We start from the raw sequence: 26,874 nt of genomic DNA, 5'->3' as shown, positions 1-26,874 counted from the left end.
GAGGGAAGTGAGCTGGATTCCGGAATGGCTTAGGGGAAAAGGTAATTGCCTAGTAGAACTGTGGGTGGTGGGTTCAAGTCTAGCCTCCCCTCTCCTAGAAGCAGCTCTCCTGGAACACAGGCACTCACTAATGGATCTAAAAGTATATTTTTTCACAGCAATTTCAAAAGGCCCCTGGAGAGAGAAACTACAGAAATGGGTTTCATTTACAAGTCTGACACCTTCCTTGAACAGAGGTTTAAACAAAGACTTGCCCTGGATATACTGCTACTTTCCACATCTTGGTGGACATAAAATGCTAAGCACCAGGTACTTAGAATACTTGCAGCCCATTCTATTAGCCTCATTGAGCATGGACACACTAATTGACATTTTTTCTTCTCTCTCTCCCCATCCTCTTTCTCTGTTCTATATTTGCAACCTGGACCCCTTTTACTCCATGCATCTGAAGAAGTAGGTTGTTCCTACAAAAGCTCATGATATCACCTACATGTTTTGTTAGTCTTTAAGGTGCTGCAGGACTATTAGCTATTTAAGTTTTTTTCAGTTTTACCACTAGAAGATAACTGAAATAGTCACTATTACCGCAGAAGTAATATGGTCTAATCCAGTGGTCACCAACCAGATGAGCTTGGAGCCTCCAAGAGGTGGTCCTGATTGGCTTGGCCAAGAGGCTATCAAGTGACAGCACGTCAGCTGCCCCTTCCCCTACTGCTGCCCATCTCCTGACCTAAGCTACCTCTCCCCCTAGGGAGCCTCCTGCTTTCTGGACAGGGCAGAGGAGGGAGAGAAGGGGCACTGATGTCAAGATGCCCCCTTTCCCACTCTGTATCCTTTCTCCACCAAGCAGAGAGGAGGCAAAACAGGACTTGGGATGGAGTTTGCTGGCTGCTTTTGGGAGTGGTGCAGGGCCAGGGCAGGGGTGAGCCTGCCTTAGCCTCACTGCACCACCACCCAAAAGCCACCCGAGGTTAACAGAGCTCAGCTGTAGCCTACATCCCAAACTCCTACCTCAGTCATGAACCCCCTCCTGCAACCCAAGCACCTGCCCTAACCCCATGCACCCCTGAATCCAAACACCCTCTCAGAGCCTGCACCTCGAACCTCCTCTGGCATCCCAACTGCCTGCTCCAAGATCAGCTCAGAACCTCTCACACTCCAGGTCCCTTAATCCAAGACCAGAGCCTGCACCCCACTCCTCTGCCCCAGCCTGATGAAAGTGAGTGAGGATGGAGTGATTCATAGGAGGTACAAATTTATACGAAGGATAAATACCAAAACAAACCACTAGCAATTCAATCTCAGGCAAGATAGATAAGCTTTATCTTTAGTTATGATGCAAACTAATGTACATTTCAATCTCACCCAGAAATGGTGCCTTATTCTTTCCTGTTTGGTTGTAGTGTCACTCAAATCACCCCAAAAAGTTAGCATGACTGAACATGTTACCCAAAGTATCTGCAATGGCAAAGCAGACAAGAACTGCAAACAAAATGACAAGAGATGTTTATCACAACAGTTCCCATTTTCAGCCTTGTCTGGGATTTGCACAATGAGTCCATATAAACAAATTCAGTTTAGAAGAGGGAACTTCTTGTATCTGGCTTCTGATCTAAATATAGAGAAACCCCTTCTTTTTGCCTTCGTTTGGGTGGCAGGGAAGAGGAAAAAAAAGCAAGATCCAAATCACACCTAGGTAGGTTTATTCTAGTTCAAAGACTTGATCCATGATTACTGGTGATAGAAAATTTGCCAGAAAGGCACTAAAGAACATTAATATTATCTGCATTAAAAAGATGCACTTGTTCACACCTTCCGGGTGAACAAACTTCGTTTCTCTTAAACCATTAGAGGAAATGATGTCCAGAAGCCACACCAAAGTAGGATCCAGACCCTCCAATTTGAGGGCACATGTCAGAGACTCACTCCATAAGGATGACCTGAATTATAACTCCTATGAGGCTTTAATAATTCATTACAGGCTTCACTGTCTCTGTCATTGTCTATTTCCATCCAAAAAAATCCACTAATAGTCAGAAGGGGCAAGTCACGGAACATGCTATGGATATTAGGACACCTCCCACAAATGCTCAGTGATAGCATAATATATGCTCTCTAAAGACCAAAATCATCATTTTGCAGAAGAGCTTACAGGCAGTCTTCTAAGGAAAACTGCAATGAGAACAGAGGTTTTTCCATTCAGGAATAAACAGGCTGTTGAGCTGGGAAAAATAGGACAGCCAGTTGGATCTGAATCGCTCAAATATTACCAGATTACAGTTCGTTACCTGGTGTGTCTTTAGAAATTTGTTCATATAAATTAGTCAGGTGTTCTCTCAGTTACTGTCAGTAATCAACAGCAAAGGCAATTTTAGGCATCTTCAATAAAGAGCAGTCTTCAGAACTATATCCCAGCATCACAACATTTTAAGCTACAAAAATAAGATTTTATTTTAATGTCATTTTAAAACTTTCATTGAAAGGGGCATTTAAAAAGATCGTATTTATTTCACATAGCAAGTAACAGTTCTGACAATCACACTGGATACATCTCTATAAAGAGCTGCAAAAGTGAACACTTTTGCACTATTTTCACGTATCTCCGAGGTTGTTTCCCTTTGTTGTGCTGATCGATACCACTACAAAAGAGTGGCAATCCCATGTCCTTGTTAGTATAATGTCAGGCTATTAGCATGGAGTTAGGGCAGCCATGAGGAGCTCCATTTTATATACAAAATTTCGTCCTTCCATTTTATTCCACTGAACTTCCTTGAATGGCCCACGAAGATGGTTCCATTTACTATCTTGTAGCACATCACTTTTCGGGAGGTCTTTGCATTGGCACCGTGGAAACTGCACCATAACTTTGCTGCCACTTTCAGGACCATTACGTACTGCAATGAGCAGAAAATACATAAATAAAAACCCTTTCAGGTTTTTTAATCCATCTTAATAAATACCCCTATGTGCAGTATACTAGCCATACATTTTTCCTTTAGTTACCATATGGAAATTTATTAAACAAGACAAATAATTAAAATATTGTTACTTCTAATGAAGTCTTCTGGCTTGTTCTCAAGGTTTCACATTTCCCCTGAATGTTTTTATTGCTCTTTTGCACATTTTCCTGCTCAGAGCAAACCAAAAGTCAATTGTATTCAGAAAAATTAAAAGAGCACCGGAATCTTAAAACGATTCTCATTCAGCTTTATCCCAAGTCTGTATCTTAGGAACTTAGGTATTTATGTGCCTTCTCAAGAAGATGATTTGACAGATTACACTGTAAGAGTGTACTCATCTTTTAAGAGAGACAATTACAAAGTCCTACAACATTTTTGTTACATGTACTATCAGAGAAATATTTGCATTTCTTTTTTAGCTCTATCTGATGTAGTGAAGGGGCCAAAGCTTTTCAGTGTTGCATTATCAGTGTATGTGGAAGCACAAAGGCTAGGAATAATGAATTTTAATGGCCTCATTATGTGTAATGCAAAGTTACTTTATTTAATTTCATTGCACATAGTAAAACATATCTTAAATATGCAATAATCTATTTCTCTTGTATTTATTACAGAACAAATCAGTATTTTTTAAAAAGGCTTTAAGCCAAAGTGACGAGGAGTCCTGTGGCACCTTATAGACTAACAGATTTATTGGAGCATAAGCTTTCGTGGGCGAAGACCCACTTCGTCAGATGCTTTAAGCAAATTACCCCACGTACTAAACAGCAATGAGTAGCAGACTTGATTGAATTAGTACTTTCCATAGATGTCAATTCCACACAAGAAAAAAAAAAAAAGCTTGTTTATAAAATACTTCATTATATAATAAAGCCATATAGAATCAATCCTTGAGCGTTTTAAGTGCTAGAAAAATCTATAGTTTTCATACCTTTCTATTATAATCATACAAAATTCTACCTGAAATAGCATAGTCTCCACTTGGTGATGCCACAGTTATTGCTGATGCATTGCCAATACTCTCTACTGGTCCCAGACCCACATGATTACTGAAACTTAACACATGCCATCCCATCACTTTAGCCAGCTGCTGAACTGCATGTACTTGATGTTGTGACATCTGAAAGATAACAGAAGATTAGGTTTTTTGTTTATGATCATTTCTTATTGTTCTTGTTCCTATTCTTTTTTCCTGGCCTATATTAGTAAATAAAAAAAATGACTTCCCCTCAATTACCCTCCTCTGCCCCATTTCAGAAGAATTGGTCATTTTATGAAGATACCTCAATGCATACAATAGAAAGTAGAAATCTGCCTTCGTACGTGCCTGTTACTAGCTCATATTGGGGGAGGGGGAGATAAAGATAGATAGATAGATGTATATCTTGTATACACTGACTATCAAACTGTAAGTCTTTAAATGTACTAGGGCCCTGCTTGCTATGCTCGCCACCCCCCTTCTCCAGGGGTCGGCAGCCCCAGCTTTCCCATGGTCCCCCGGGAGGGCCAGGTCCAAGTGTAGCAGCCCTGGCCTGTCCTGGCTTTCCCCACTCCAGCCAGTCTGTCTGTGTGTGCGTGGGGGGGAAGAAGAGTTGGATCACACTGAGGCTGGCCCAGCTCTCTCCCATCCGGCCACCAGGGGGTGGGGCTGGGTTAAGAACAGGGTTGGCCCAGTCCTCTTGGTTTGGCAGGGAGTGGGGAGGAAGTGTAGTACCTAGCACTCTCCATCTGGCCATGAGGGGGAGGCTACATGGCTCCGGCCCCCGGCTGGCCAGGGGCGCTTCTCCCGCTTCCCACGGCAGCACGCACCGCCCGAGCAGCTGGAGTCAGCGCTATGGGGACTTTACTCCACTGCTGCCTTCCTGCGCGGGGGAAGGGGGAAGTCTTGGACAGTGTCAGCCCCAAATGCTCGGGCAGCACACACCTTGATCCTCCGCTCCCCACGGCAGCACACACGACCAGAGCAGCCAGAGCTGGCGCAGTCCCGGACCCCCACCTCCTGCCCTGTGCGCAGGAAGGCAGCAGGGGAACAAAGTCCACAGCACGTGACGGACCGGCGTTTTAGGTACCACGTGAGCTGTTGGGGGAGGTAGGGGAGAATAGCCGGTCCGTCACATGCCGTGGACTTTGTTCCCCTGCTGCTTCCGGGCACTGGCACACAGCTGCAGAACTTGCCCCCGCTCCGCAGGAAGCCCATGCTACCTCCGTTGTCAGTGGAGGTAGCATCAGCGAGTCGTTCATCTTGGGGGCAGTGCCGGTGAGCACAGGGGAGCCAGAGGCCATTGGGGGGAGGAGCAGGGGTGGCTTTGTGAGCTGCACTTTACAGGGGAGGGTGAAGGGAGGGGGGAAGCGAGCTGCATGCGGCTCGCAAGCTGCCCACCCCGATTTAGTTATTAGAAACAAGGAGAAGCCAATGCCATGTAACCAGCCAGGTTTAGTGATGCTAATTAAGGGCATGTTAGCTATTAAGAACTCCACTCTTGATGGGATTTGGCTAGGACAAGTTTGTTTTGCACGAAAATATCTTGGCGTCTCACATGGCTCTCACCAAGTAAGTAGCATCTTATGATCAAGAAAAACATCATGCTTGTTAGATCTGAAGGCTCACATGGTGAGTAGCATAAACTTTGCAGTTAAATGTATATAAATGAACTTCTTTGTTAGTTGTCTGAATTCAAATCCATCTAGCTAAAATGTTATACAGTTCCCATAGTTAAACACAGTCCCATACATAAAACATTTATGAAGAATTTGGTCAATCACAATTTAACCTGCAAAGTGTTGGGAAACTAACACAGCGAGGCACAGGCTATCCAATAAGTTTCTGGACTGCATTGGAGACAACTTTCTGTTTCAGAAGGTTGAAAAAGCTACCAGAGGAGAAGCTGTTCTGGATTTGGTTTTAACAAATAGGGAGGAACTAGTTGAGAACTTGAAAGTGGAAGACAGTATAGGGGACAGTGATCACGAAATAATAGAGTTCATGATCTTAAGGAAAGGTAGAAGGGAGACCAGCACAATTGAGGTAATGGATTTCAGGAAGGCAGATTTTGATAAGCTCAGAGAACTTGTAGGTAAGGTCCCATGGGAAGCAAGACTGAAGGGAAAAACAACTGAGGAGAGTTGGAAGTATTTCAAAGGGACGTTGTTAAGGGCCCAAAAGCAAACAATTCCGCTGTGTAGGAAAGATAGAAAATATGGCAAAAGACCAGCTTGGCTTAACAAGGAGATCTTGCATGATCTCAAAATAAAAAAGGAGTCATATAAAAAATGGAAACTAGGACAACTAACAAAGGATGAATATAGGCAAGCAACACGGGAATGCAGGGGCAAGATTAGAAAGGCAAAGGCACAAAATGAGATCAAACTAGCTACAGGCATAAAGGGAAACAAGAAGACCTTTTATAAATACATTAAAAGCAAGAGGAAGACCAAGGACAGGGTAGGCCCACTGCTTAGTCAGGAGGGAGAAGCAGTAACAGGGAACTTGGAAATGGCGGAGATGCTCAATGACTTCTTTGTTTCGGTCTTCACCGAGAAGTCTGGAGGTGTGCCTAACGTAGTGAATACAAGCAGAGAGAGGGTAAGTTTAGAAGATAGGATACACAAAGAACAAGTTAAAAATCACTTAGGAAACTTAGATGTCAGCAAGTCACCAGGTCCTGATGAAATGCATCCCAGGATACTCAAGGAGCTGATAGAGGAGGTATCTGAGCCTTTAGCTATGATCTTTGAAAAATCATGGCAGACAGGGGAGATTCCAGAAGACTGGAAAAGGGCAAATATTGTGCCCATCTATAAAAAGGGGAATAAGAACAACCCAGGAAACTACAGACCGGTCAGTTTAACGTCTGTCCCAGGGAAGATAATGGAGCAGGTAATTAAGGAAATCCTATGCAAACACTTGGAAGGTAATAAAGTGATAGGGAATAGCCAGCATGGGTTTGTGAAGAACAAGTCATGCCAAACTAATCTGATAGCTTTCTTTGATAAGATAACGAGCCTTGTGGATAAGGGAGAAGCGGTGGATGTTATATACCTAGACTTTAGTAAGGCATTTGATACGGTCTCGCATGATATTCTTATTGATAAACTAGGCAAATATAACTTAGATAGGGCCACGATAAGGTGGTTGCATAATTGGCTGGATAACCGTAGTCAGAGAGTTGTTGTTAACGGTTCTAAATCCTGCTGGAAAGGGATAACAAGTGGAGTTCCTCAAGGGTCTGTTTTGGGACCCGTACTGTTCAATATCTTCATCAACGATGTAGATATTGGGATAGAGAGTACGCTTATTAAGTTTGCAGATGATACCAAACTGGGTGGGGTTGCAACTTCTTTGGAGGATAGGGACATAATTCAAAATGACCGTAGCAAGTTAGAGAAATGGTCAGAGGTAAACAGGATGAAGTTTAATAAAGAGAAATGCAAAGTGCTCCACTTAGGAAGGAACAATCAGTTCCATACATACAAGATGGGAAGCGACTGTCTAGGAAGGAGCATGGCGGAAAGGGATCTAGGGGTCATAGTGGACCACGAGTTGAATATGAGTCAACAGTGTGATGCTGTTGCAAAAAAAGCAAATATGATTCTAGGTTGTATCAACAGGTGTGTTGTAAGCAAAACTCGTGAAGTCATTCTGCCGCTCTACTCTGCACTAGTTAGGCCTCAGCTGGAGTACTGTGTCCAGTTCTGGGCGCCACATTTCAAGAAAGATGTGGAGAAATTGGAAAGGGTACAGAGAAGAGCGACAAGAATGATTAAAGGTTTAGAGAACATGACCTATGAAGCCAGGCTTCATGAACTGGGCTTGTTTAGTTTGGAAAAAAGAAGATTAAGGGGGGACATGATAGCGGTTTTCAAATATCTAAAAGGGTGTCACAAGGAGGAAGGCGAAAATTTGTTCCTCTTGGTTTCTGAGGACAGGACAAGGAGTAATGGGCTTAAAGTGCAGCAGGGGAGGTTTAGATTGGACATTAGGAAAAAATTCCTAACTGTCAGGGTGGTCAAATATTGGAATAAATTGCCAAGGGAGGTGGTGGAATCTCCCTCTCTGGAGATATTTAAGAACAGGTTAGATAGACATCTGTCAGGGATGGTGTAGACGGAGCTTGATCCAGCCTTGAGGGTGGGGGGCTGGACTCGATGACCTCTCGAGGTCCCTTCCAGTCCTATTATTCTATGATTCTATGATTCTAAGTGACTGATATTCTTGTCTGCACATGTAGAATTTCTACCTAGTTTCTGTATCTTTCAGACTTAAACATCATTTTTTTCAAATACAATCATGATACTTATTACTGTTCATCACAATTACCAACAACACAAACACATGCAAGTAAAAAAAAATAAATCAACCCTGAACATGAGTTTACCTGAGAGAGAAGGAAATCCTGTAATTCTTGTTCTTGATGAGACAATGTAATAACTCTTCCATCTCTGTGCACTATCCTGATCTGTTCAACTCCAATGTTCAGCTGTAGCTGAATGGATCTTTTAAAACAAGAATATAGAATCTGTACTTCTACTGAAAAATTATCTGGAAGTTGGCAGTTCACTATGTTAATAAAAGTTCCTAATTAAAAAGAGGTCACTTTTAAGAGAATCTTACACGCATGTGCTAAAGAGCAATCCATAAAGAAGCTACCATGTTGACACTCCCATGATCTTGATTAGAACAATAGGGAAAACACCTTCTATCTGAATGAACAACAAAGCATGAACCTTGTTAGAAGTGGTAATATAGTATTTAGGCCTGCTCATTAGCCTGACATAGAACTTTGGGTTACGTTTGCCTGCTTGACTCTTGACATTATATCTTTAACATAGGTGAACAAGGAACAAAGAGAGTGTGTGTTGCTTCTGCATACAAGATAAGGAGTTTTGTATAATGAGAAAAAATAAGACAGAGCAAAACTGTTATATGATAGGAGTTTGATATATGACTGCCACAACTCCTATCTCAAGATAAGGTCAAGCAACCAGCTGGGAGGAGCGAAGGGAACTGGGGGGAGGGGGGGGGGGGGCTGGGGGAAGAGATAAGGTATAAAAACAATAAAACCAAAGAAAAGGTGGCCTTGGCCAGTGCAAAACCTCACTCCCTGCTCCTCCCATGGGGTAACAAAAGAGGTGGTACCAAAGCCCAGATTCAAAATCCTCCAAAACAGACTATGATCATCAATTGTAAGGGATGGTACAAGGGGCAAGCACTACAGGTATAAATTAAGCTTGTTAAAAAGGAAGAGATTGGGGTGAAGGGGGGGGGAAAGGAAAGTTCTATAGGTATAAACAGCTGGGATTATGCTTATTTGGGAACCCCAATAAATATTGCATTGCCTGCACGTTGGACTTTGGCCTTCCGCTTGCTTGACAAGAAGCAAGAGAGAGCGCAGGGGAGCCCTAACGAACCTTTAAATGTTTCTTGGTAAGTTGCTTATAAAGTATTTTGGTTAGCTAAGATCAGAGATGCAAGTGACATAACATGTATCCTCTCTCCCCCAGCCAACTCTGTTCTTGTCAACATTAATCCCATTCTAGCTAGTAGAGTCCTGTTCTCTGAAGCGCTCCAGGAGCATAAAATCTCAAACAGCAATTCTCTGTCAGATTAAAAGACCAAAACCTGCAGAGGGTGAAGATTAGGTACAAACGACATGGGACTCATCTATGATCTCAATAAATTCATGATCACCCAGTGCAGCACAGAACTGTGGCTTTAACGAGTACGGCATCAGGAATCAAAGGAACTAAACCAGAGTATAATTCTTGATTATTTCACTGCAAGTTTATGTGTAGACATTTAATTCTAAAATACGAATCTCTATTTTGATGCAAGTCTGAGAATAAACACCTGTATTACAGAACTAAATCTCTACACGCAGAATTATACTGAAATAATTGAAGGAGTAAATTACAAGTGATCATTTTAGTTCCAGATTCCCTATTGACAACCCTATAGATTAACAAAGTAGCAGCTCTTGGTTCAGAAATCTAGCAGTTTCTCCAGCCCACTAATGTGGAAATAGAGGAAAGTGTTTTTAGACACTTTTAGTAATGGAGGCCCAACATTTGACTCTTTGCCTAAAGGAATGCTGTTGGTCACCTGAAAAAAAGGAAAAAGGTAATATCTATTTACAAAATTCCTACATTAATGTAACAGTTTTGCTACAGAAGGTAGAGAGCTTTTTAACTTTTGGGGTTCTCTTCTGAAAGCTGTTTGGGCAGAGTGTTGCTTTTAAATCAAGCTCATCTCAATTTATGGAAAATTTAATTTTCTCTTATTCTCTGCAAATACAGGAATATTCCATACCCGAACATACACAGCAAACACACAAATACTGGGCTCATGTTGATCAGCCTGAAGTTGGATTGGATCAAGTACAACATAATATTGTATGCACACAGGCACCCTAGCTACCTTAATAGTTGTCTCAGAGAATACAGATTGGACCTCCCTGGTCCAGAACCCTTGGGACCTGAACGGTCCCGGACCAGTGAGTTTGTCCGACCAGGGGAGGGGTCAGGTCTCCACTGCAGACTGCCCTGCTCTGTGCTCCTCTCCTTGGGGCTCCCTGCCCTGCCAGTGGCTCTGCTAAATGCTGGCCCGGTATAGCTCCCCACTCAGCTGCCCAGGATCTCCTGGGGTTCCTAGTGGAGAGGGGGGGAGCCGGAGGAGAAGAAAGCCCTGCTTGGCTGCTGCCAGCCCCACTGCTGCAGGGTGAGCCCCAGCGCGGAACCCTGGGGAAATCTGGTTACTGCTGTACCTGCTGCCACTGTAGCTTCCCCAGCCATGGCCATCTGGACACACTGCCCTGCTGGCTAGGGATTCTATGGATTGCTTGGCCAGGTTGCCCATCTCCATCAGGCCCACTTCAACCAGAGGGTTCCCTGGTCATGCTGCCACCAGGGATTTCCTGGGGTTTCTGGCATAGTTCCCTGTAGGCTGCGTGTTTGAGTGGCCACGCAGGAAAAATTTAAGACCCACACATCTTGTTAGCAGAACCGTGCAGCAGCATGCCTGCAGCCCTGCACTAATGAGGTACTTCTTGCAGAGAGCTCCTGATGCTATATCTGGAAGTGGGAAAAGATGGGCTTGATGGGGGGAAATAGAGGTGGGGGAGAGTGGAAGCGGCTTTAAAAAAAGCTTTGGCAGGTGGCCAGACAGCTCTGTGTCCCCTTTTCCCTCCCCTCCTCTCCCTCTTCCCTCTCTTGGGCAGCCACATGTTTTGCTGGGCTGCTTTAATAAAAAGCCTTTGCTGCTCCCTCCCCTTTCTCCCCCGGTAACTCCAGTTGCTTGCCTTCTGTTCAGAGTACAAGGCAGGAAGCACCCATAAAAGAGCGCAATCCACATCTAAGAAGGACTGTGCTAACATGGTGCTACAATGCTGAAGCTTGCTGTCCACCCATGTTTTTCAGACACTGCTTAGGTGCAGAAAAAAATAAATAAATGAAAATATGCAAAGGATTTCATGCCTCAATATTTTCACAGAACTGAATTACACCAGCTTTGAAGAATGAAAGATCTATAATATGTAAACAACTGAAATATTAAAAAACCCTGTTTCCTAGATAATAGGGAACAATATGCGGACAAAAAGTGTTCAGAAATGAGCCCATTAAATAACAATCTTTAATTTTAAGCATAAAGTATAACAACTATTTCATGTACGGATACTAATAATAAAATATTTTGTTTGCTATATCAAGAAGCTGGACAATTTTGTTTTGTGCCTCAAAAGAACAGCTACTGAACATTTTGCAGTATTATTTTTTTTTATTTCATATTAAATAAATAGGCATGTACCTTGTTAGCTATCCCTTGTTTAAGTATTTTTTTCTTCTATAATGTTTAAAAAAAATATCTTAGCTGTTTGTTAGTAACTGGTGGGTACCATGGTAGCACACTTCTGCAAAAGCTCACGACCTCAATATTGGTGCACATAACAAAACTCACTCTGCTCATGGATGGAGGGAACACTGGTTCCTGGCCCAGGCCACCTGGCTGCCAATAGCTGGTCACGTGGCTCCATTAATGCCAGGGGTTTCCTGGCCATCCTGACCCCGCTGACACTAGGGGTTCCCCGGCCTGGGGTGGGCCTCCCTGGCCACTGCCTGGTTCCATTAATGCCATGGGTTCCCTGGCCAGGGCAGGAGCTCCCCAGATGCCACCTGGTCCAGCTGGGCCTCCCCAGCCCCTGTATTGCTCTGGCCTCTGGGGCTCTTTGGTCCAGCAACATCTGTGGTCCTCCTAGACCATGGATGTTGCTAGACCAGAGAGTCTGGATTTAGGAGGTTCAACCTGTATTTCAGTTTTCAAACTTACTTGCATATTTGTTCATAACCTTGGGAAGTTATGAGAACTTTGACACTGGATTCATAAACATCATTTATGTTTGACCAGTGGGCCTGAATCTGTGGATCCTCAATACGACTAGCGAGACTGTCAATGGTTCGAGCAGTTCTAAAAGAAACAAAAGAGTAAAACCATAAAGCTCATGATACCATCTACATGTTGTGTTAATCTTTAAGGTGCTGCTAGACTTCATTGTTTTTTAAGTTTTTCCAGTCATCTAGTTAGTGTGCCACCATCTTTTCTCCAAATAAAGACAGGGTAGAGAGAATGTAGCAGTTTGATCTAGCTGGTACTGTACAGTACATTTTTTAAATAACTTTATTTTACAAACTAAGTTTAAGGACACCTAAAGCTACATATATTTGCATTAGAAGGTGAACAGTTTGGGCACACACAAGAAAACAAAACTGTTTTGGTGCCAGAATTGCAAAAGGACGTGTCGCATCTGCTTAAAAGATATACTTTACATGAATTCCTCAAAGATAGTCTTGAATATATATTATGCAGCATACAGATCAACTATGTATGTCTCCACACTTTACTGAGGAAAGTACTATAAAAGATGGAAGCAGTGCTTTTGTTAACGCAGAGACAACTACCTCTGTATTACAAGCATCACGTAGAGCAGTGGTGAGCAAACTGTGGCCTGCAGGCCACATGTGGCACACCAGAGTTCTGTGTGTGACCCATGAAACATTCTGTTTACCGTTGCCTATATGCAGGGTTGGGCGATTCTGCTGGTATCTGTCCGCGTAGGCTTCCCCTCCCCCCCCCCCCCAATCGGTATCACTAAAGTGACATGCACCTATAAAGCAAGGGCATGTGAAGGGAGGTGCATGCTGACTGCATACAACATTGACTGAAAGAACTGTGCACTTCCTCTGCATCCAATCAAAGTGCTGCTGTGGTTCAATCAGCACACCCCACAAATTCTAGGTATGCAAGAGCAGTCAGTCTCCCAGGGTAGGGTAGTTTGCTGTCTCAGTTATAACAATCTTGAGGTCCAGTGAGATGAAGGAGGGCTACTCATTAACAACTCGCTAGCCTAGGTTGCCCATCATTGCTATAGGTGTATTTTAAGGGCAAGTATTGAACTTTCTGTGTTTGTATTCCATGGGTGTCACTGTGGGAGAGAGAGTTATTCATTCCTAATATTCAAGATTAAATAAGTCTCTGGAACAAAAGTAGTAAGTTTTGGGAACATTCTCAAAAATTAATTCAGTCTGTATGGAACACAGGACTATGCAGCACTTTAAAGACTAACAAGATGGTTTATTAGGTGATGAGCTTTCGTGGGCCAGGCCCACTTCCTCAGAACAAATTGTGGAAGAAAATTGGCACGACCATATATATCAAAGGGATACAATACAAAAAAGTGAACACACACAAAAAGGACAAATCAGATTTCAGAACAGAGAGGGAATGAGGGGGGAAGGTTAATGTCTGTGAGCTAATGATATTAGAGGTGTTTACCCATTACAAAGATAGCTTCCCCAATAAACACAATTATCACCTCTAATATCATTAGCTCACAGACATTAACCTTCCCCCCTCATTCCCTCTCTGTTCTGAAATCTGATTTGTCCTTTTTGTGTGTGTTCACTTTTTTGTATTGTATCCCTTTGATATATATGGTCGTGCCAATTTTCTTCCACAATTTGATCTGAGGAAGTGGGTCTGGCTTACGAAAGTTCGTCACCTAATAAACCATCTTTTTAGTCTTTAAAGTGCTTCATAGTCCTGTCTTTTGTTTCAGCTAGACCAGACTAACACGGCTACATCTCTATTACTATTCTGAACACATGAGTGTTAGTTTTTACTATGGCTTTATCAAGAATAGCTTGGATACATACCTGCGCCTCAGAAAGATGTGTTTTGCCTGTTTAATGATCTTTTCCAGAAGCCCTTCATTTGGTTGTAAGGAGCTGATGTCATTTTTATCAAAAGCCTGAGGTCCTGCCATTCTCATTCTCTTATGGCCAAATGGTGCACTAGCTGGATGTGGCATCATTGTAGAGCTTAAAGTTTGCTTGTGGAACTGCAACAAACAATAGTTGTTATAAGAGATGACTGCAAGAAAAACCAACAAATGTCAAGCATGCTCTTCTAATACATCATTGGTTAGCTATATAATACACTGCTTCATGTTTTAAAACAGAGATGGGGAACCTTTTTTGGCTGGGGGCCACTGACCCACTTGAAAAAAAAAATCAGTTGGGGCAGTGTTCCCTGGAAGCTGTGCACTTCTGTGGTTGCTTAGCAGAGATTCAAATACTGCCTAGCCAATCAGCAGAGTGCCCACAGTTAGTTTTTTTGTTTCTATTGGTGGGGCACATTTGCACGTGCCTCGGTGCACATAAAAAGTTTATTCCGCACATGGATGGAAAAGATTAGAGGCAATATTAGTTAGAAACCACTCAAGTGAGAAGCAAAAATAAAAACAAAACCCAACATAAAACCAAGTCTCACTGACATGGCTCCCAACGGGGATTAGGGACTCTGCTCATGCTCCATCCCCAGAGGAGGCAACGGCTCAATTCTTCTCCATGCAGTAGGGTGAGCCAGCACTCACTCTGTATCCCCGGTGGGGTGCCAAGGCTTAGGGCTTCCCCCTTAAGAAGGCCAGCCGGCACATGTGCTCCAGCCAGGCAGAGGTGTCGAAGCTCAGAGACTGGCTGCGCTGCAGGTGAAAGCCCTGAGCCTCGCCATGGGATAGTTCCAAGCCAGCCAGAGACCAGATATGGCCCATGGGCTGTAGGTTCCCCACCCTGGTTTTAAAAGGACAATATTAAAAAGATCATATTTTGGCAAAGAAGTGCTGCATGCTATTTTAACACATATAATCACAGTAAGAAAAGCTGACATGTATTCTTTTATTTCTCCAGTTTTACTGTGTGCATTCACCAGCACTTTATGTACAGTAAGTTTTATATTTCCCTGTGTAGTCTGCTCCTCTGTTTATGTGGTTCTTTTGCACAACAAGGAAGAGAAAACTAAAGGGTGTTGCATTATGCATCGAGAATATTTACACTAATTCTGAGATGCAGAAGGAAATGAGAGATAGACCAGTTGAAAGTCTCTGGATAAAGTTTAAGAGGGAGAAAAAAAAAAAAAGGAGTGACATCAGGAAGGAGGAGGAGGAAGAGGCATTTCTAGAACAAAAATCCAAACCTATTAAATGGGCAGGGCAGAGGACAACCATTTTAGATTTGATTCTGAAGAAAACAGAAAAGGATGCGATACAAAGATGGGAGTGTGACGACAGTGCCAATTAAATCAGAGAGATGTGGCTTATCTCCAACAATGATGAGAAGGCTAGAGTACCTGAATGAGAAATTACCTATTGTAACATGAGAACCATTCCATGCATCTATTTAAACCTTGTTTCAGGATGTCAAATTTGCATGTGAATTCCTACTCAGCATTTTTTGTTTTTGAAGATTTTTTGGCCTGAGAATGGCAACTTGCAAGTCAGAAATTGTGTGTCCAGCAAGGTTAAAATGTGTGCCTGGTTGTGTGCCTCAGTTTCTCTGGGCACTGCACGAATACCTACATGATGATGGGAATTATGGCGTGATAGCCTCCCCCACATACCCAATGATTGATGCCTTTTGTAACCAAAACCCTGAAGGAGTGTGACCATGTGACACCTACTTCTATGGAAGCAGGACAAAAGCAGGAGGAGGGGGCTGGGACTGGCTTGCTGGGTGTGTGAGCTAGTCTTGGTTGGCTTGGGGTTCAGGGTAGGGATCACGGGCCTAGGCTCTGAGCCCCCTCTCCCCAAGATGGATTGTACTGACTGCTTCTGGTTACCGTGCTGAAAAGACTGTCCTATATTGTATCCCTGTTGACTATTAAACCTTCCCTTCTATCTACTGGCTGACAGCTACATCTGACTGTGGATGGGGTGCAGGGCCTCATGACTCCCCCACACTGATGACAGGGCGCACAGCTCCAACCACAACACAGCTTCTTCTAATAAATCAAGAATGTATAGTAAATCTTCAGAATAGTGAAAAAGAGGAGTGAGACTGACCTCAAAGACTCACAATTATGGTAAGTAACTGTTCTTTCTACGTTAAGCATTGTCTTTACGAACTATTCTCCTGAAATGAGCATCCAACTTAGAGGCTACATCTAAAAGTTAGGGATGTTAAATCGGTAAGCATAAGGCTTACTACTATGCTTACCAGTTAACTAGTCCTTGTCAGTGGACACTGGCATCGGTGGCCAGCCACGCCAAGCCGGATCAGCTCCGGTGGGGCTGGGCAGTAGGACCTAAGTTAAAATGGTTAACTGGGTAAGTGCTATCGTTTAACCAGTGAAGCTCTGTAACATCCCTGCAGGGAACAATATCCCATGAATGTTCAAGTGGAATTCCTGATATTAGCTTTCCACATCTACACAATGGAGGCATTTCTTAGACATGCAACAGACATGCCTTATACAGGTGGACAGAAAATCACTGGCCACTGGTGTTATGACATAATGGGACTATGAATGGGAAATAAGAGAACTTCAACGTTCAAATAAAAATGAATTACCTCTCTAATCAGCTGATGCAAATTGTGTTCCAGAACATAGAGATGATCTTCTGGACTCTGTTTTTCAGAAGCAGCTTTTTGGGATTTTTTATCATTAGAAGAGTGACACAAAGAAATAGACAACTGCAAACCTGCATAAAGCAAAATAACTTTCAACTTTTTCATGCTAATAAGTAGAAGTGAGACAGGGCAACTTATTCTTTTTTCTCTTATCCCCTTTCAAAATCATCAGCTTCTCAATCAATGCTGTTTCAGAGAAATTCAAAAAAAAGTCAGACTATGGAAACCAGAAAAGAAAATCTGATTATTCTGCAAATTTGTAATTCAAGCTAATTAATAAATATAATTCCTTATCAAGTAAAGAAAAGGAAAAGTCTCCTAAGAGTTAGACCTGTAGCATACTGGTAAATAAATAATTCTCATATCACCCAGTTCACCATTCATTATTGTTTGACGCAATCCAAAAAAACCTTAGGAAGGTGGAAGTCAAGATCACCCTCAGCAGGGGTGCAGGATTCCCTGGCAACTTTGAGGACAGAGCAAGGGTGGGGAACCTAAGACCCAAGGTCTGCATCTGGCCCCAGCTTGCCTGCACCGAGCCCCTGAAGCTCAGGGCTCTCCACCCAGTATTAGGGAGCCTGTGCTGGCACTCCAGCCCCCTCCCCCGCAGCCCACCCAGGGGGCTGGAGCACAAAATCTACTAGCCTGGGTTCCCTTAGGCACTGGTATGCAAGGGGAACATGGGGAGTATCTTTCTGCCTCTCAGTCAAGGGCTACATTAGCAAGAGGTTGGGTTTTTTTTGCGCTTATCACCTGTGTGCGACCCCCAACTGATCGCTTTCAGAATCCCCATATTGTTCGAGTAGCCTGACTGTAGGATATTAGACTTAGCTCTATTCAAGTACTTACTACAAATCAGCCAGAAGTTTTATAGTTTCCATGCACTGGAGAAGATTGCTAAAGAGCCTCAAAGTCCTATTTCCGTAACATGGTGCACTAGACTACCAACACTTTTGTTGTTAGTACTGCTGCTATTGAAATAAGTGCATCATGTGAATAGTTTTTAAAAAAAGCATTTTAGTCAGAAATGATCAGATTCAGAATGTGGTTTTCAGGGAAGCTGCACCTTTAATCCTATTCTTCATTTGGTAAAAATAAATTAACAAGGAGTCAATTGATCTTGCATAAACATCATACAAATCAAAGTTTAAGTCCGGATTAAAACAGACAATTCTGTGGATTTCATGTTCCATGACAAGAGTCTCTCAAGGTTTCTTACCTGGAAAAGGCTGGGAAATTATCTGGTTTTTCACAACAATGTGAGGGATTTGTGATTTAATTTGAACAGCTTCTCGAGACAGCTGAGCAAATATTTCTTTACATAAGAGAACATTTTGTGCAGCTTCAAGTTTTGTCTGCCAATGTGGAGCACCTGAAAAACATGAACCATACAAATTTTCAAAGAAACAATAAACAGCAACCTATTTTATTAATTCAGATGTCAGCTGTTAGAGAATGACTAAGGCACCAGGTGACCACTGTGAGGAAAATCTAGCCTACTGTTCCCACCTGAACCGAGCCTTGTTATAATATCTCCATTATGTGAATCAACACAAACCCCTACTGAATTGTAATCAAACTTACATGTGCACATTAACTATCTGTATTGCACTAGTACCTACATGGATTTGCTACACAGTGCAGGGCACTGAATGAACAGTTAAGATGACAGTCTGTACCTCAAAGAGATTTCAAACTGAGAAAGTATTTTCAAAACAGTACCTTGAGATTTGCAAAATTAACCCATGCACTTAAACACATAGTGTTTTTGAAAGTCAATTATTAATTTAGAACCCAAAATTTAGGCTCCTATTTTTAAAAATTGTTGGCCAGAGTACCAAATTAAGGCTTTGTCATAAACACAAAGATTGACACGAGACCAAATTAGTGATCTATCTAGTGCAGCATTCTTCAGAAGGTGAAGAATCTCTGTAATGAACACTTGTGGCATAATGTGTAAACAAGTGAAGTTCCTTTCTAAGCCTAAAACTGACTTCTGAAGCAGGAGGTCTCATGTCATAGTTTGAAATTGTGAAGGTCATTATTCACAAGAACATCTAGTCTTTTTAAAATCCTGCTTAATTTTTGGATTCACTGATATCTTATGATAAATTCCCCAGATTCCATAAATGTTATAAAAACATTTCCTCTTACCAGTTTTTAATATATCATCTTTCATTTGGACTGGATGTTATCCTGTGCTTGTATTAGAAGAAAGGGTAACTAGGAGCATCCAATTCACATGATCTACACCACTATCATTTCAATTATATCCTCACTAGACTTAATTCCCAATGCTTTCACACTCTCCTTGCCTCAAATACTTCTTATTGCTCACTTAAAATGCCATGCCTTAAAACATTTAAATCTCAGAAATATGCAAGAATATTCAAGCTGACACTTCAGTTGTCATCAAACAGCTTCTCCCCCATGCACTGACATCAGATCATTCAGGACTTTAAAGTGACATTAACACCATTAATATGCAGCAAATGCAGACCTTAGAGAACTGGAGTAATATGCCCCTTTTATCCAACATTACTAAATAAATGGGCAGCTACTACTGAACAGGTGCACAGAATATAAATTTCCATTTTAGAAAGAACTGAGTAACTTGCAATGTCAATATTTATTACATAAACTATAACTCCAACTTCACTCCTTGAAGACTATTTCATGTAGTTCTCGTTAATCTTTTTGCGCTTCTTCCTGGGCTTAATCCATAAGAAATACAGAAGACTGATGGAATACATTTTGTGTTTCTAATGTATAGATATCATCTAAACACTACATTTACACTAGAACCACAATCTTGTGTGTGTGAAATCATGACTTGTTCTTCATAAACATCACTTTTTTTAACACGCCTTTACATTCCAACACTTTTAATGCATTGTAAATTGCTTTGCAGTCGTTTAAAGGACAAGATTAAAGTAATGCACTGCACCTATCGTAATTTTGAGACATTCAATATTATGAGCTTCTCAACCCCAACTTAATTCGTAAAATACGGGTTGTCCAGTTCATGGAAATAAATGTCACAACCTTGCTCTTAACAGTTTCTTAAATAATTCTGTAAGTGCTCTGAACTGACATCACATTTCAATCCAAATTTTGTCTTGAAATAGAATATTAAATAAAAGGGTTATTAATAATAATTCAGTTTAGGTAAAAACGTAGTTACTCAACTCCATGAACTACAAAAGGCAGTTGATGCACTTCTTTCTCCTTGTTGCTCCTCTCCATCAAAAGCACAAATTAAGAATGTTAAGGACTAGTTGACTATCCACTAAGCAAATGGTCAGCTGTGTGGCGGCTGCCTCTTTGAAACACTTCCTCGGCATTTCAAAGGGGCAGCACTGTGGAGCCTGGGATCAGCTGACTCTGGGTTCTGTGCAGTATTTCCCCAGAAATTCCATTGACTACTTGACTAATCAATTAACCGCAGTTTAGTATCCTTAGCACAAATATCGTCTTAGTTCATCCTGTTGCATTCTTGGAATATTTAAATACATAAAAGTAAAATTTGAGAAAAAGGTTTAAACTGAACCCATATTAAGTGATTTTTCAATTAACCTTGAGTTATATGGTTGACTCTCTTCCTAAAGTTGTTAAAAATGATTTGTTTATTTTAGAAACTAAGTATGTGCATTAGTGGTATTGAAGGAATTTTAATGCCTTCAACAGCAACATATCCATATGTATCTTTTGAAGGGGTTACAAAATGAGGTTTTCAAATGTATTTATCTAAAGAATTTCAGTTGAATCAAGAATGAGAAAATTATTTCCCCTTTGATTATTTTCCGATGCTACTCAAGTTTTTTTCCCATAATATATTATTCCCCAACTTAATGTTAAATGCAGACTCAATCCTTAGGCCTGCAACTTAAAAAATGGAGTATAGCTATACCTGGTTTTGATTTTGGCAGAGGTCTTTTAAAAAGATTAACTGTGCCAAGGTCACCTATGTCTGGAGCTTGCTTTTGAATAGAAACCTGTATAAAAGAAAATGAAAAACAATGTTACTTGTCATGTAATTGGAATACAGAACACAAAAATAGTACAGAAACTATACAACACGTTTGCCAAACCTTTATATAAGCTGATCCTTCTAAATCACTTGGAATCTGAACATCCAAAGGACAGTAATCCTCTGGTATCTTCTTATCCAGATCAATATCTGTGTTCTTTATCACTTCAAATGTGCCATGATGAGGGAAGAGGGACCCTAAAAGGGAAACAGAAAATATTATGAAAACATCTGAAAAATGTCATGAGACAATGTTTTCGTGGATTAGAAGTCTTCTTATCTTTTCATCATACAAAAGATAGACTAGCATTGAACTTTCCCCCAATGAACAATTCAGTAAAATGTCTTCTCCACACTGCAGAACTGTCAACTGAAGAGGCTCTACACATTAATATTAAGAAATGCAGTAGAACAATATGATCTAGGCAATATGGTTTCCATTTTTTTTTCTGGACATGGGGAGTGAAGGAGGTAAGAAAGACTGAGAAGGAAGTTATCGGTTTAAAATGTTATGGTACCTGTGATTTTTCCAATAAGGGATACTGCACCTGAATATTTACTCCCAACTCAAAAATGAGAATGTTTCCACATAATGTTTAAAATTCTAATTTAGGTTAAACAAATCCAATGCACAGATTTTTTAGATGGTACAATAAAGTGGTTCTTCCATATTGCAGTGGTGATGCTTCATTCCCTCTTAGGCTGCGAACACTTACAAAAAGGCTTACCTTCAATCATGTGCAAACATTTCAACATGGACTATGTATGTGTGGAGTTCATCACTTGCTTAACAGAAACATTAGGACAATATAACCTTGTATGAACAACCACAAAACCAACTACCTTTTTTGTAGACACACAACTCTTTCCCAGGCTATAGAATCTTGTACCGTATATTCCGGCGTACAAGACGACCTCTGAAGTTAAAAAACATCCCCCAAAAATCGGGGGTTGTCTTGTACGCCGGATGCCCCGCCGCCGGAGCCCCTCCGCGGCTTTGAAAGCCTCGGGGGAAGCCGGCGGCGGGGCATCCCAGGCGCGCATGGGCTGCCCGCCCGCCGGAGCCCCTCCGCGGCTTTGAAAGCCTCGGGGGAAGCCGGCGGCGGGGCATCCCAGGCGCGCATAGGCTGCCCCCCCGCCGGAGCTCCTCCGCGGCTTTGAAAGCCTCGGGGGAAACCGGCGGGGGGGGCATCCCAGGCGCTCCTGGCGGCTTTGCTCCCGGTGCCTCTGGTCTGCTGGGGACCATCTCCAGCAGACCAGGGACACCGGGAGCAAAGGAGGCGGCGGGGCGCTGGGGTATAAGATGAAACCCTATCTTTTAATTAAAAAGATGGGGGTCGTCTTATACGCCCAGTCGCCCTATACGCCGGAAAATACGGTATGTTTTATTCAATAATATAATCTTATTAATACTGTATAAACCACATTTTAGTACTGTGAAGTCTGTACTTTGCAATATGGGGATTGTATATCAATTCAGAAAATAAAAAAATGACCAATATCTATTTTTTAAATTACAGAACAAATCTACATAATAGAAATACAAGATGAACAAGAACTACTATTCACCTAACGCACCCCAATGCAGGATTGTTCATTAAGAGTACCTTTTCTAGTGCTCTGAATAGTCTACTTTCCATGTACCAAAAGTGGTGCAATTTTATCATTATCTTTGAGATCTCAATACCATAGAATACTAGAACTGGAAGGGACATTGCAAGGTCATCAAGTTCAGTCCCCTACTCTTATGGCAGAGCCAAGCACCATCTAGAATAGATCATCTCTGATAGATGTCCCTCCGACCTGCTTTTAAATAAATAATAATATCAGGAAGTTTCTCTTGGCATTAAATGTCAGTTCTCCTTTTCCTAATTGCTTCACAGAACTCTCAATAGTATTTTGCCACTGCAAATCATTCCTTTCCAACTTTGGCATTTATAATTACTTATCAAAAATTCTGTAGTGAAATATAAGATTCATCCTTGATAACTGGTGACCTGCCATACCTGCACTTCTGTAGCTCAGGTCCCCAAGGATTTTGTCTCCCACTTTCCTCAGTTTCCAGTGCTGTCTCAATCTCAAGAGCTCAGAGTTGAAATCTCGTTGTCGCTTATTTTCCTGGTTTTCTGCAACCGATTTGGATAACCTTTCTGCTCCTTTCAACAGGATTTGGGCTGCTCCAGCTAGTGATTTCTTCTTTGAAATTAACTGTAAAGTTTGAGGGTTCTGGAAATAGGAAAATAAATTCCAGTTTTACACTGTTTAAAAATATATGTTTAATTTTTAAACAAATCTTCTGAGTTATAATTATTGGAAATGGATAGTGACTAAAAATCATCAGCTGAGCTAGTCAGTAACTTAATTTGAAATTAGTTTCATCTGCAGTTATCACATTACTGTGACTGGCGCACCTGTTAGCTGCCTCAAGCAGACACATCATTGAAACTGATGTTCTCTCCCCTAGAAATAGTCCTTCCAGTTCAAAGACAAGATACTGTGGCAGGACAGCATGAGGAGGCTTGCCCAAGGCTATCCCTGTTTTGTGGCTATGTAAGAAGTTTAATAGGATCTTCCGTATTAAATTATTGGTAGATATTTATCAATAAGGTTTGTACCTGCTTTGGGGGAAGTGGATCCTGCACAACTGGATCCAGAGTCATGAATTTTTTATCCTTGACAATGCTGAGAACATCATAGAGCACACACATCTCAGTCAAGGCACTTCTTAAGTTGTTCCTCACTGAATCCCAAGGCCAAAGGGATGGTTGAAACTTTACCAACCCTAAAGCACAAAAACAAAACAAAGGTTTATAGGAGCATTTAGCATATAGAGTGTTTATACTAGACTGGTCCTTAACCTGAAGGCAAAGCATAAACAGTCTGGAAATAATCTGAAAGTGTGCATATAAAATTTATATTTTATGTATGTAGGTCTGAGTATGTTAAATGTTCTCTGTGCCAAAGCCAGAAAAAATAAGAGTCTGTTATAGCCCCAGCAAAAGAGATATAGCTCTTCAGTTCCAGCAGCAGCAGCACATGCTTTTTATTTTGGGGTCTGCAGTGACCAAGCCAAGTCATTTAAGTGGGAGCTTGTTCAAGATCTGAACTGCTTCCAATGCATGGATCAGGTTACACGCTATCAGCCGGCTCGTAGAGACTACGGCAATGACAGGTCACCCAAGCTCGGGTTTTAAGCACCGTGATGGTTTTCTCAGCTACTGAGGGAGGCTACAACGGGGCGGGGGCTGGAACATGGCCCCCAACCTGGTTAAGTGATTTCAGGCGGCCCCCTCGCTAAGGGTCGAACTAGCGCGATGCTCAGCGGGGGCGGCCGCTGGGATCTGGCGCTGCCTCCCTGGAGGCTGGGTCCCAGTAGGGGGCGTTCAACGGGGGGAGGGGGGGGCTCTTCGCTGCCCCCCATCGTTCTCTCTCTCACCCTCCTCATCCTCGGCGTCCCCGGGCGCGATCCAGTCGCGAGGCTGCGCCCCCGGCGGCGGCGGCTCGTCCTCCTCGGAGCCGGAGCCCTGGCTGAAGTCGATGCGCTGCGCCAGGCGCGCCAGGTTCTGGGACATGGAGAGCGGCTGCAGGTAGGTCTCGCTGCCGTCCAGCCCCACCTCCTGCACCTGCTTCTCGCTCGCCGACTCGATGCTGATCCGCACCGCCGGCGCCCCCGACATCTTCCCGGCGCCGCGGGGAGCGCGCAGCCCAAGCGACCCTGACAGGCCCCGCCGAGCCTGCGCTCAAACACTACGGGTAGCAGCCTGGGACACAGCCCGTAGGGGCGTGGCCCTGGGAGCTCGGCTGTTTCCGGAGAGCTCGGCTCCGGGTGGGCGGGGCAGGGGGCGGGGCTAGACGCAGCTGACTGGGGCGGGCGCCCCGCACTCTCCTCCCGCGTTCGCTCCTTTTCCCATGAGAAATCCACGTCCCAGCGCTTATGGACTTGCTGCCCCTGCGCCGCAGGGTCGGGGAGCCCGCGCTAGTTGTGCTGACGGGACCCGGGCTGTGGGTTGGCCTTCTCACATCCCTCCCGCCCCAGGCAGCTGGGGGAGGGGGGGGAATCCATGCGGGCAGCAAGCAGCCCTCTCCAGGGCCATGAAGAAGCAACAATCTCCCCCTCCTCCTTCTGCCTGAGCCTCATAAGTGAGGGGCCCCAGCTGGTTTAACAAAAAATACTGAACTTCCTCCCCCCCCCCCCAAAAAAAAATCAGGAAAAAATTCTGTTGAGTAAAAAAGGAAAACGTGGGAGACTAAAGTTGTTGAGCCCAAAAACCCCAGCATGGCCCCTTTAAGAAATGTTTTGCTTTTGAGGTTTTTTTGGCCTTAACAAGCTGCCCCCCATTTTGCCTCCCTGCACCAGGCCGGACAGCTCCCCTGCGGAACCTGGTAAGCACCAGGGACCATCCCCTCCTGGCCAGGAAAAAAAAAAAAAAATCAGAAAATACCAGACATTTTAGCAAAATGCAGGACAATGTAGCACTTTAAAGACTAACAAGATGGTTATTAGATGATGAGCTTTCGTGGGCCAGACCCACTTCCTCAGACATTTTAGGTGTTCAGTATTTTGTGAAATTTTTTACCAGACAGGAGGCAAAAATACCGGCCTGTCCGGGTCAATACCTGGCAACTCCACACTTAAGCACCTTTGCTAAAGAGCTGCTGGTGTAGCTCTAAACTGAACTCCGCTCTCACACCTCAAGAAGAACTCTGCATATAGCTTGGCTCTTACCCATGCTCCCTGCGCATAGAAGGGAATCTGTGTCACAAAGCACCTGAGACCAGCCCATCTTCACTCCCCCCGGCCGGATTACACTGCTCAGAGTGGGTGGGGGTCAGGCCCTGTGTAGCTACTACCAAGAGCCACCAAGCTGGGAATGACAGGGGAAGCAGCAGAACCTGCTCTGCAAAGCAGAGGCAGACCCCAGGGCGCAATGGCAGGGGGAAGGGCAACCATTGGGAACTCTGAACTCAGGCAGTAGGCACAGGTAGGAAGGTGACTCCCCCATAACCAGGTCTTTGGGTGGCCTAGTGGGAAGAAGCAGAAATTCCACCCTAGTCAGTTTTGGCTGAGAGCCCAAGGAAGGCACCTAAACACAAAGCACCTGCAGGCTTCTCTTCCAGACTACAGCTGCACAGCATGCTTGAACAGCGCCCAGGAGCACGTACAGGGCTTCTCCCCCCCCCCCCCAAGGTGTCACTCCTACATCAGACACAAGGGAATGCAACCTGCTGAGGGCTCCCAGGGCCTATCACGGCCCTGCTTCCCCAGCCACTCCCCCCCCCCTCCCTTCGAGCGCCCAGCTGGAAAAGCAGAAAATGCCAGACATTGCACGTCGGGTATTTTCTGAATTTTTTTTTACTGGACAGAAGGCACAAAAATGGACTGTCCAGTTGAGTATCGGACACCTGGCAACCCTAGGCTCATTTTCACCTTGCCTGGCAGAGCCGTGAGACTCCTACCACAGTAGGAGGAGCCCTAGTTAAGCCACCCCAAGCATGAGCCTCACTACACAAACCAATCCAGTATGCTGGCTAGCCCAAGCTAAACCCCTAATGGCTTCAAGGGCAGGCAGAAAAAGGGTAAGAATACAGGCTGGGGGCAGGGAGGGTTAGTCACTTTGGGCCTTTTATACCAATGGCACATGTCAAAGGAACCATACTAAGGATGTTACGGCCTAATCCAACTATCCAATAAGCAAAAGCTTATCAGATAGAGGCAGGACAGGGGCAGGGAAGGGGGTACTTCAAAGGGGCAGCGTTGCACAGCTGATCCCTGGGCTCAGCTGTATGGCGCTGCCTTTGAAATGCCATAAGAACATAATAAGAACATTAGAAGATCAATAAGATCGGCCATACTGGGTCAGACCAAAGGTCCATCTAGCCCAGTATCCTGTCTACCGACAGTGGCCAGCGCCAGGTGCCCCCAGTGAGGGT

At 43.4% G+C, this 26,874-nt stretch overlaps 1 protein-coding gene across 1 annotated transcript; it reads right to left on the bottom strand.

Annotated features, from left to right (window-relative positions):
• Window positions 1-1,686: 1,686 nt before the first annotated feature.
• MED17 (mediator complex subunit 17) lies at window positions 1,687-25,136 on the bottom strand. The gene is made up of 12 exons (XM_075919304.1): window positions 24,380-25,136; window positions 23,559-23,725; window positions 22,950-23,169; window positions 21,005-21,141; window positions 20,824-20,908; window positions 18,133-18,285; window positions 16,854-16,984; window positions 14,163-14,347; window positions 12,280-12,417; window positions 8,336-8,453; window positions 3,921-4,080; window positions 1,687-2,894 (listed from the first exon to the last, which is right to left on the bottom strand). The coding sequence occupies exons 1-12, from the start codon at window positions 24,618-24,620 to the stop codon at window positions 2,689-2,691; spliced, it is 1,941 nt and encodes a 646-aa protein (XP_075775419.1). The 5' UTR covers window positions 24,621-25,136; the 3' UTR covers window positions 1,687-2,688.
• Between the last annotated feature and the right edge of the window lie 1,738 nt (window positions 25,137-26,874).

The sequence above is a fragment of the Pelodiscus sinensis genome, chromosome 1 (genome assembly GCF_049634645.1).
Source record: "Pelodiscus sinensis isolate JC-2024 chromosome 1, ASM4963464v1, whole genome shotgun sequence".
Lineage (NCBI taxonomy): Eukaryota > Metazoa > Chordata > Testudines > Trionychidae > Pelodiscus > Pelodiscus sinensis.
The sequence above is the reverse complement of the archived record's forward strand: the minus strand, read 5'-3'. Positions and strand labels throughout refer to the sequence as shown.